The 12155-nt window shown below is 43.8% G+C and overlaps 1 protein-coding gene across 4 annotated transcripts in view; it reads right to left on the minus strand.

Annotated features, from left to right (window-relative positions):
- Window positions 1-12155, minus strand: part of SEMA6A (semaphorin 6A) — a 106758-nt gene that overhangs the window by 41012 nt on the left and 53591 nt on the right. For 2 of the 4 annotated variants that reach the window (XM_019516998.1, XM_019517001.1), the window contains 3 exons: window positions 9395-9415; window positions 9218-9268; window positions 1548-1703 (listed from right to left, as the gene is read on the minus strand). In XM_019516998.1, coding sequence (XP_019372543.1) covers window positions 1548-1703; window positions 9218-9268; window positions 9395-9415 — 228 coding nt within the window. The remainder of the gene's footprint in view (window positions 1-1547; window positions 1704-9217; window positions 9269-9394; window positions 9416-12155) is intronic. The other 2 variants (XM_019516999.1, XM_019517000.1) reach the window with 2 other exon arrangements.

Consider the following 12155-nt stretch of genomic DNA (forward strand, 5'->3'; position numbering starts at 1 on the left):
GGGGGGGGGGGGCACTTGAGCAGAGGCTGCTGGGAAATGGAGTCCAGCTGCTGGCCAGAGCCATCATTTTCCTTACCCTTGGACTAAGGGCTATATTTAAGGAACGACTTAGACAGCCAAAGTGCAATTCATAAGCCAAAGGCTAAAGGTGTGATCCTCAAATTCCCTGCTCAGTTGCCCTCAAATCCTGGAGGTGCCTTAACTCCATGAGTATTTCAGTTTTTTTTCTTTAAGTTGTCCAGGCATCTTAAGTTCTGCTTCTGCACAAGACCAGAAGTGTCTCATTCTGTGCACCTGGGTACATAGCTCATGCATAAGCCTGATCAGTCTTTGTGAAAACCTGTGCATGGGGGCCTATACTGTCCCTATATACAGTATATAGGTCTGGGAGGGGGGTAGAGGCGAGTGGTGCAACTCACGGCTGTGGATTCCATGAGGCAAAAGCGCACTTAAAGTTTAGGCCCTACAATGTTGAGCATTATAATCCTTCAGCCATTTTGTCAATCTATCCCAGGGGTAGGCAACCCCTAGCACAGGTGCCAGAGTGTGGCATGTGAAGGCATTTTACTTGGCACGTGTGCCTTGGGCAGGTGGTGGGAAAGGGGCCATGGATTCACTGCTACAACAAGGATCAGGCCCTTTGCATCTCATCCACCTTCCGTCCCTGGCATGCCAGCAACTTGCAAGTCAAGGTTGTGGGTGTTTTTGGCATTCTGCCCAAAAACACTGCCAACCCCTGATCTATCCCATAGGTGCTTTTAACAATCCCACTAAGAACCTACTTGCATCTTTAAAAAAATTAATAACCCTGTACACAGCCCAACCTCCCAAAAGTATTTATAAGCCTAAATCTCATTGGCCACGTCTACATGAGATGTGACTGCACAGTTGTTACTGCACAGTCAGTACTAAATGACTGTGCAGTAACCCATGTTACTGTGCAGTAGTGCCAACAAATGACTTTTTTGTGAAGCTACTGCACAGTAACCTGAGACTGCTGTGCAGTAGCATCATGCCATGCTTTCTGCCATGCACCGCTACTGCACCGTAGTCTTGGGTTACTGTGCATTCAGCATCTCATTTAGATGCGGCCATTGATAACAGAAATGTTGGCTGCTTAAGTACCTTTAAGGATATGAGCCTATATGCCCATCTGCGTATGATTAGGCTAAATTAATCAAGGCTTGCTGAGTATTTAGATGGAAAGCAATACAGAAATGCATCGTTAATAATAATATAAAGCAGTGAATCATCCTTCATCAAAGATGATGATGAAACTCAAGTTTAAACAGTTAAATCTCCACCTCCTCAACTCACATCTACATACTCGCTGTAAATTCACATACATTTATTTGTGTTGTGTGGTTTCCTTAGTAAATAGCTAGGGTTAAGTCGAAGACTGCTTATTTTGCTTCTAACTTTGCGATAAGCTTTTAATTACAGAGCAGGAATTTTATTACATGTTGCCCTGAGCCAGCTGGAAGCAGTTACACTGTAGTCACCCCCCCCTCCCTTTCCATCATAGGAAGTCATTTCCAAGGCCTTACCCTTCTTGTCTTGGTGATTATGAGATGACACTGCCACATGATCTGTATTTTCAGATGAGCCAACCGGATCCTTCCAATCCAGCATCCTAGTATCATAACCCTCTTGAGCCGGAGAATCAGAAGTGGTGGTGCTTGGAAGTAGTGAACTGGAGTGTCCTGTTCATGTTATAAATACAGTTAGGAAAGATACGACACATTAATCACTGGCCCAGCTATCTTACACTCAGGTGCACAAGCACTGTTTTCCCTGAATGATGGATAGACTTCTCTGAGGCTGCACAACATTTTAAAAGCTGTTTGAAGCCACTGCCCATAGGAAATGCAGAATTTGAACCTGTTGGATCAGTAAAAAGACCCGCTTTCAGAAGAGTCAAAGAATGTTTATGGGTCTCTGAAACACTGGCTTTGCTTATCTTCAAAGCTGTAGTGGTTTGGGTTTAACATGACTGAGTTAAACTGGTGCAGCCAGGTATGAGCGCTCTTCATTCATTTCCAATTCATTTTCAAGTCTGTTGGCCTTGATTCAGTACGACAGTGACTTAAAACTATGTGATTATAAGCTGAATTTCCAGCAAATTAAGTGTCTGCACTCCATTGCACTGGTTTAGCTGATTTGCAAGCCAATTTAAAGTTAAAATAGTGCAACTTTTAATATAGATGACTCTTGAGAATGATATATTAACCACACGCTGAACAGATCAGCTGATTCTTGCCTCAGGTTCCCGATGGAATAACAGACTGTCCAGGACTTGGGTGCTCCCATGGTGACAAAAAGTTTATGAAATGCCAGATGCTTTGTTATTTTCTCACACTGTTCTAGTGCTTTGGAGTGGTCTCTGCCTAAATGGGCTTATACATTGGTCCAAAGGGGACTGTGTAATACAGCTAAAAGGAGAGCAGGCACGAAACTGAGCATTATTTCCAGCCTCCAATCACATGATTTTTTGTCAGGGACACAGAAGTCACATGACCCTGAGCAGCATCTACTGACTCCTGTGGCTACTTTTATGATATTTGTCTACTGACTCCCTGTGGATGAAGCCCTGACATTTTTTAATCAGCCTGCGCCTTTTCAAGCTTTAATTTGTCTCTGCCCTGAGGGAGAATGTTTTTTTTTCAGGCTATTTATTTGGAGCCAAGCTCCAGTTTCCGTGCAGGCTGCTACACACTACAGAAGTCATAATCTCAACTGCAGGGAGAAAGGTTTATAGTCCTGTTCCATGAAGTTTTATAATGATTTGAAACACTGTTCTTGCTGGTTTTACTAGAAAGGCTGTTGCAAACACCTCTGACATGCTGCAGATTAACAAACAACATGTTCATGGGGCATGGCCAGCCAGGCTAAAAACCCCACCCAAAACAACAAAAAAAAACAAAACAAAAGCTGTAGGAACCTCAAATGGGACTTAGGTGAAATTCAGACAGGTAACTCCGAAGTTGCAGTCCTGAAAACCCCTGCTCAACTGCTGTCCAACCCTGTTAAGATGCACCTAATTCTATAAGTGACTCAGTAAGCGACCTCAATGCCTGGCTTATCGGGATCCAGAAGCTAGGCAGTCCTTTGCCTAAGTCCCTGGATGCCTGACACATACCACCAATTTGAATGTCGTCACAAAATGCAGGGGAAGCTGCTGCTTTCTTTCAAAATCTGGCTGAAGTAGGTGGAACTCCTTTTTATATAACAGCTTAGTGCTTTGTTAGAGCGCCAACCTAGATGCAATTTTCTTTTACTCATGAAAGGATTCACCTCCTAGGTACATTCCCTAACCAGCTATCTTTTAGTTGGTTGGTGGGATAATCCCCTCCTGCTGCTGAAACTGTGCCACCATGAAAAAAGAGCAGAAGGGAAACTGATTCTGATGGGTGAGATCTTGATTCCAAACTGTGTTCGTAAGCCTGTTCTGCATTTTACATTAAAACACCTATCTCATAAAACTACGCTCTAAGCAGCTTTATCCTGCACATGCTGACTTTAGGTGGCTTCCTGTACTGGCTGTTCTGGATCACATTTTGAGGTCCCTAGGATTTCCTTGCACACTGTACAGGGAGCTGAGGCATCTAATTCAGGGCCCTAGATTCCAGTTTAGGAGACAGGCAGACAAGGTTCTTTGGGAAAATCTGATCTCTTTATTAGACCAACTCAAATAGTTGGAAAACTTTTTTCTATTTGAATTGGTCTAATAAAAGAGATCAGATTTACTCAAAGAACCTTGTCTGCCTGTGTCCTTTGACCGACGCGACTACAACCTACACCCCTGTAATTCAGGAGCCAGGGATCTAAATAGCTGTTGATGCTGCTAGATGCCTAAATCTTGTGGATCTGGTTTGTAACCACCTCACAAGGCTGAACTGCAGTGGGAGTCAGCAAAAAAGCAGCGGCTTTCTACTAAATTGCTTTCTATTAAATTCTACTAAATTCTACTAAATTTAATGGACCCGCACTGAATGTTAATTCATCCAGAGAGAAAGAAAAAATCTCTCTGCTTTTCCCATATACTTTCTAGTAGTTTATATGATTCATCACACAGGGTTACATGCAGTGGCACTTTGGAGAACATTTAACCTAGGACATGAAGATAGCCATCTCCTGTATTTAACTGGTATCATTTGCAGGAAAAGCAGGTCAGATCCACAGTGTTTTTACCATGGATACAGCCTTGAGATGCTACAGTAAATCATTAACATGATTAATTTAGAGCTGTACCTCAGGCTGCAGAATTATGCTGACAAGGGCACTGTATTATTCTTTATCTATCATGACAGGAAGTGTGGTTCCACCAGTTCTCTTTAATACTGCAAATGAGAGGCTGCATTTTGTTTAAAGAGATTTGTTTGTATTGCTTACATACAATAGAGAAGCCAAGGAGATTATCCACTTCTAAAGATTTCCACAAAGCTACAGAGCAGTGCTGGAAGTATTGGTAACAGTTAAATGAATAGATTTTGATCCAAACTTGCTGTTTGGCCTTCAACTGTGCCAAAGAGGCACCTCTTTCCAAAGGGTCTGGTGCAGCTCCAGCTTGTGAACACATGCGCCTTTCTAAAATAGTAATATGCTGTAACTTGAAAGCTTTTTCTTCTATACCATTTTATGCTTGTCAGCTCTTGTGCTCATCCCCAAGAAATAACAGAAGCAATGGGACAGAAAACAGGCTAGAAAGTAGAAATTATGAAACTTTCATGCTTTCTTTTCCCTCAGGGTAAAACTATCATGCCAGGATTCATGGGGTTCCAGACTCCAAGTTAATACCCCATTCAACAACTGCAATAATGTGTGCAATATTTGGTGAGCCCTGCAAATACTGCTGCCCTCCACATGAGAAACCAATTAGTCATAGCTTGATAAGGAGTTATAAGCAAGAGAAAGTACTGCCAAGTAGCAGTCATATTTTATACCTGTGTTTGATATGCATTTTATATCCACATCTCTGTCCAGACACTTTCAATTTAGCTGTGTTCAAGGGGCAATTTTATGGTAATGCCATAAGTATGGCTAAGGAAAAACATTTCTTAATACGGTAATCTAGGGGAAATATATGCCTAAGGGACACGTTTTCTGCAGAAAGATTTCCTGAACCATATGCTACAAATACATGGAGAACTCCCTGGTAATGGAAATCTATGGCTATGTGAAGATATTAATGTGTACCAGATGGCAGTTAGGTAGAGAAGTGTTTTACATAAATGCAAGAAAGCAGCTTATTCACTCTGTTACTAATGTGTTAGTCTAGTACATGTTGAGAAATGATTTTCTACCTGTAATTGAGAGAAATTTCTTCTATTTGATATATTTGAGAGAGGAAGAGGGGCAGCAATGGATGAAAGCATCATAACCTTTCCCACTTGTACTCAAGCCTAACGCTGCAGACATTTACTGCTGGATACTGCTTGCTCCCAGGAGAGCAGTATTACTGTACCTGGTCAGCATCTGTGAAATCAGCCCCTTAGGGTGAAATTCATCCTTCAGCAGTGTGCCATCAAAAAAATATGTGCTACTTAAGTTTCACTTACACCCTCCAAGTAGGGCTTAAGAAGGATGTAAAAGGTATGCAGAGGTACACTTCACCCAGAGTGATTGTTGCATCTCAACAATGAACTGTACAGTTTGTAATATGCAACCAGCCTTTTTCTCATTAGGCCTCATTGCACCTTCTGATAGTGTAAAAATGCTTTACAGCAATATGAAGTGGCTTTAGCATAAATGAGAATTCATTTATGCTAGTCCAATATCTCTATATAATGAGAGTCCAATATCATTGTCTTACACACTATGGTTATAAGCAATTCTATGTTATTTCTTCATTAAGATTTTGCCTTTGTTTTAAAATTATGCATCTGAACAATTGCAGGTATATACTACTTTTCAGGCCTTTATTGTTAAGGCAGACTTGCTGTTTAAAGAAACAGGCTTTTAAAAAATCTGATTTAGGAGCCTGCATCATTTGTGAAGCTCTGCCTTTGAGGTTCTGTAATCATAATAATAAAACAGGAACAAACAATCAGATCCAGCAAGAGTATTGCACATTGAGGAATTTGGAAGTTGTAATTTAGTTTGTGTCTGTAAGCACTGAAGGTGATTCAGAAGGGTTGTATTCCTTTAATGACTATTCATTCTATAGTATACTTATAAAATATAGAGAGATGTTTTAACTTTAAAACAAAGACAGGGATTCAATATGTATGTGGTAGTTAATCTAATGTGCATGTCATTAAGACCTTAGAGCCTAAGATATTCTACACACTGGGCACGTCTACATGAGATGCTAACCGTGCAGTAGCCTAATAACACTGCACAGTAGTGTGCCAGGCAAAAACTGTGCTTATACGCTACTGCGCAGTAAGCATCACTAAAAACCCAGGCACTGGTGCTGCACAGTAGCATGAGTTACTGCACATTGATTTAGTACTTGGTTAAACACGTGCTAAACTTAATGTGCTGTAACTACAGCACGTTAATGAACATGTAGATACACCCATTTTCCTATTAGCAACTGTACCAACCTAATAGAGAATTAGAAGGAAAGGCTAAATCAGTACTACAGAGGGAGAAAGGAATGTGGCTAGAGGGTAAAATAAGGGCCCAATTCACTAAAAATTGAGGTTTCCAAAAGTCATTGAAGTTGCCTACAACTCTGCAGAGGAAAGTCTGCTTTGAGTTAAGAATCTGAACTTCTTGTCTAAATAGTTGCATTTTGTTTCAAATGAATCCGATCTTCCATAGAGTGGTCTTCTGCAGAGTCTCTCTTTTTGAGTGTGGAAAATAAGTGTGCGTAGTTAGCTATGTGAGCACTTTATGTTATTGATTGTTTATAGTTGATCAGGTGAGTTTCCCCAAAAAAGAAAAATCTGTCTACCAATTCAAGAGGATGCTGATGTGAAGAATACAAGTTAAGACCTTGGTTCTTCTCTCCAATACAATGGAAAAATTGGCAGTAGCTTCACTGAAGTGACAGGCTCCTAAGGTAGTCTGAATATCCATTTGATTGCATTCTGGTATATACCAGCAATTTGTGTTACACCAGTAAGGTATTTGTCAGTAATTTCACAACCCACTGTGAAATGCCAGTTAATTATGCATTTATGTTTATGTTTAATAACTGTAAAATGCACTGTTAATGTATATAACTCTGTTCATGCTAAAATTATTTCTTTAGAATTATCATATTAGTTAGTAAGCATAAGAAATGTTTACAGAAACAGGAATAAGGGCTGTCAACCTGATTGTGATATTACTACTGTTATTTTAACTACTAATAAAACATTCTCTTATCTAGTGACTGCTTATCAAAATTTGATTCAAGAATGTCATTAGTATTAAGTGCAAGAAATATGAGAAAAAATGAGTGATGAGTCAGTATTTGCCCATTGGGTCAAATAAGAAAGATCTTTTTTTAGGAAAATAATCCAATAAATGATATCAGTGATTGGGAGAGAAAGGCTGATATCCAAGTGAATACTTTATACATTCACCTTTAAAACAATGGCATTTTTTACTTTGTTTCCCGCTGGGACCAATGGTCATGACTTTGGTCAGATGAAAAGAATAGCCTATCCCAAAGTCCATATTGCAATCTAGGTCAACCAACAGCCCTTCCACAACCCTGGAGGTAAGACTGTGTGTTGTACTTGTGACCGGGAATACCAAAATACTTGCCAATCAAAATCGTATTGCATATCAGCACTATGCATAAGTCATATTTCCTTTTCTTCCGATTCAGCAATGTACAGTTTATTATTGCTGTGCTTTAATTACTGCTATAGGCTTTGAAAGTATGAAACTGAAAACGCTCTTTAAACTTGAAGAGAGGACGAGCTTGTTGGCAGATGAAACAGCAGCCTCCCACATATTACAAAGTTTAAGCTTGTCTTTGATTCTCTATATGTTGCCTTCATAGGTTTTCATTATCACACTTGCAAACAAATTTCACCTGCGTATTTTCCATTTCCTGGTTATAAATAACTTTCAGAACATTTTTTTAACTGCTGAATGCCATTACTGTGTCTGCAGTTATTTACATTTTGCTTCAGTGAGCTGCTTTTGGTTCTGTTTTGTACTTAAGCTTCTGGTAAGCACAGGATGAAGGTATTCATCTAATGTGTACTGCATACTACCTGCTAAATTTGTCTCAGTTTGATGGAGTTTAGGCCTGTGTAGCCTGATCACTAATCACCAATCCTGCATACACTGAACTTAATGGGAAGCAACAGCAGTTCCTCCTGCCTTGTGGGCATCTACCTCTGTTAGAGTAATGACTAATGGATTATCTGTATGATAAGCTATAGCAAAAAGAGTTTGGGTTTGAATGTGATGTGCAATAGCTGTTTTGTACTAACATCTCAAGCGGACACTAAAAGTTCACAATTCTGCACTAAAAGCACTTTTGTGATTTAGCTTAATCTTTCAAAATGGACTAAGCTAAACTGCACAGAGGTACTCTGAGGGCACAATATGTGCATCTAGATCTGAAGCTAATATTCCCCAACAGCTATTCTAAGCTATTGCCACCATACACAAGCCTTTACCTGTACTACAGGTACTGGGGTTAGAACTTATTGATGTGAATCCCTTTGCCTTCAGAGTAAGGGGTGGGATTCTAGCTCACTTCAGGGAGTGAGCTAGGATATTCTGAATGTTGGAAGTCTCCAAATAAATAAGACACTTCAGAAGTGTAGAGGCGATGCACCCTTTGTCATGAAGGTTGCTGGTGAAAGTTTCAAAGTAGCTTTTGTTATGGCAAGTTACTCCATAACTGCCTAAGGCAGAGTTCCTTGCTCCTTTTCCTGGAACTGGCTGCTGTGGAGCCAGGATACTGGACCACATAGACTACTTCTCTGACCTGGTGGGGCTGTTCCTGTTTTCTTTTCCTCAGTGAGTAGTTATGTAACTGTTCCCCACGATCCTTCTTTCTAGACACTGGTGTAGCTTTTGATCAGCTCTGTTTAGTGTTCTGCATTTTGAGTGCTATTAAAATAGTCAGAAACTGTTTTGGCTCCAGTCAGTTTTGAGGGAAGATCAAGAAATGAATAACTGTATATCAAGAATAATGTGGGTATGAGATTAGTGAATCAGGCCCAATGCAACAAAACACAAATGGTTGTTTCTATTTGGGAATGGGAACCAGCTAACACAAGGATTTGGGGAGAATTTTTAAAAATATCCATAAACTGACCATACACTGTGTTGTAAGACATTTCATGATCAGGCGAAGCAGTTGAAATGTCTATGAAAAAATAAATGAGGAAAATACATTTAAAAAGTATGAAAATAGTTAAAAGATTAGTAAAAGATGATTCCTCCAAAACAGAACTGTACAGACAGCAAATGATGTGACTAAGAACTTCCTTACCATTCAGTGCAACGAAGGAATCTGAAAGACAAAGAGAGAGAGAACGAGAGAGAAATCATTATTTCTAATACCATGTTAATTATTTGCTACTAACAAAACCTCTTCTAATTCTTTTGGTATTTAATTATAAGTGTAGTGCCCAAGGCCTCAATAGACATCATAGCCTTGCTGAGCTAAATGCTATACAAACACAGGTAAGAGATAGTGTACAATCAAAGGCCTCAGTTCTGCAATAAGAACCAGGAGAGAAGACCACTTCCACCATGTGGTGGGATCAAATCCTTTGCAGTACCAGGTCCTAATTTAAGACAAGATGCAACAAGTGATATAAGCAGCAACAGAAGCTTGGTGGGGGGAGAAGGGGAAAAGATGGGTGAGTAAAAGCTCACTTTGTCCAAAGTCACATAGGGTGTGCCTACATGTGAACTCAAGCCTGCTTAAAGTTAATGTGAATTAAGCATTTTTCAGCAGGTGTCCACATGTGGTGGGACTTGGAACTAAATTTAGTCCCAAGTGGCTCCAGCCCTGCTATGTGCCTCTGGACACATGGCTGTCAGCACTTGGCAGCCATGCTGAAGGTAGAGCCAGCTTGCAGCACTTGACAGCGATCTTGAAAGCACATCCTCTGCGCTGTGACCTCTGGGCTGACACTTCCTGAGTCAGAGCAGCAGCATGGCAGAAACACAGACAACATGTGCCTGCCCTGCTCCTACCACAGCTGTGCTTCCTAGCCCTGGCTGTCCCAGCTCCTGACCCTGGCGCCCAGGGACAGTGTCCCCTGCTCCTTAGGGCTGGCGCAGCTGTCCTGCTTATCTGCCACTCTTCCGAGTGCCTGCCACTCGGCCATCTTGAGCCACCTGGCTCCTCCACCTGCTCCAGCTGCCTGCTGGATGACTGGTATATGGCCTTCCAGGGCTCCCATTGCCATGCAGCTGCTGCCACCAGCCATGGTGACCATGGGCTCCAGGACGCCGTTGCCCTCCTGTCCCACCACCTCTGGGCCTGTTGCGCTAGGCAGGAGTGGTGGCAGCACACCAGTGCTGCAGGAATGGGATGATGACCAGTGGGTTGACACGTTTTGGATGACCCGGGCCACCTCTGAAGACATGCTGTGCCAGCTCCAGCCCCACCTGGAGCACCAGGAGACTGAGTTGTGCCCAGATGTCCCCACCAACATCCATCTACCCTGAGACCCACACACACCCCCGTCCACTACCCAACACCACTCCAGAACACTCCAGAACACACACGTTTGCTATGAAAACCTTTATTCCCCTCAGAACTCCTACCCCCACCCTCCACTCAACCAACAGAGCTCCCTCCCTTCCCAACACACAGAGCCCCTCCACCACCCTCCCCAATTGCTAACAATAAAAAATCCTCCTCCCAAAATGAAAACTATGTACAAGAGTCTCAGTCTTTCTCTGAGTCCTGGAGTCGGGGGCTGTGGGGTGAGAGCACCCAGGGTGCAGAGCCTGGTGGCAGTCAGTCAGCACTTTGGCTGTGGACAGTTTCCCCATGGGCCCGCAGTGAACGCCAGGGGCTCCTGTGGGCAGGAGGTGGTAGAGGCCCTCCTCTGAGCCCTGGGTGGGGGCTTGCTGTGTGGCAGCAGGCAAGAACCAGAGGCCCTGTGGGGCCGGGGTCAGGTGCCAGGCGTGGGGAGCCTGGACATGGCCTCGACTGGCTGGCCTTGGCTGATCAGTTGCTGCTGGAACAGTTTTATGCTTTTATGCTCCAGGGCCTCCAGACAGGCCCAGTGCTCCGGCTGTGCCCGGTCTTGTGCCTCCTCCCAGGTGGTCTCCTTCACCAAGCCAGCTTCCATGCCTGCTGCCATGCTTGCTCCTGCGTCACCCAGTTCTCCACCACCGCTACTAGCCACCGGAGCAGGAAGGTCCAAGTCCCTGGTGCACTGCTGGTGCAGCCATTGCATCCAGGCAGCTCCAGTGGCAGGTGGCATTGACCACGAAGCAGCACTCCTGCAGGGCCCTGTAGCCTCTCTCCTGTGTCCAGATGTTGGTACTGCAGAGGCAAGAGACAGAAGCCTTTTGTGCTAGTTTGCTACATAGCAGAGATAAGATGTTCTGCACCAGGGGCCCTACGCTGCCTAGCCTCAGATTGGAGGTTGACTGTGTACAGGTGCCCAGAGACCATGGTAAGCTGCCTGGGCAGGGCTTGGCCCAGGGGCCACCAGCCAAACACCCTGACCCCACTTGCTCCCTTGGGGCTAGTGAGCCATTGGGTGCTGGCTGCAGGCAGTCTGTCTCCCCTCCCCTGCCCCTGTGTTCACCTGTGCTCCGGAGCTACAGTGGCATGGGGGGCAAGCCCAGACTGCCCCACAACCTCGGTTGCTGCCTGGAGGGCTATCTGTTACAGCACTACATATCTCTGCCCTCTGATGTCAAGGAGGACATTGCCACCAGCATCCACACCTTCTGTGGTGTGAGAGGCCTGTGCCCACCCAGCTGTGGGGACATAGGCTGCTCAAAGTTTTGAACTGTGTCCTGCCCTTCTGTGTGCTGTGGTGGAAGGGGGGGAACCTGGCATCAGGGAAGTGCAGGTAGTGGGGGCAGGGATAGAACTGGGGACCGGGAGGGCACTTTCTGAGTGCAGGACTTACCACGTGTCCGGGGCTGGTGAGGCAGGTGGATTGGCACAGGTCTCCCCCTCAGCAACGGCATCCAGCTGTGTCAGTTGTCCATTGCCTGCTGTGTGTGGCAGGTCGGCACCTGGCCAGGGCACCTCCACACCCTCCTGCCCCTGG

The sequence above is a fragment of the Gavialis gangeticus genome, unplaced genomic scaffold (genome assembly GCF_001723915.1).
Source record: "Gavialis gangeticus isolate Ggan-Ray unplaced genomic scaffold, GavGan_comp1, whole genome shotgun sequence".
Taxonomy (NCBI): Eukaryota; Metazoa; Chordata; order Crocodylia; family Gavialidae; genus Gavialis; species Gavialis gangeticus.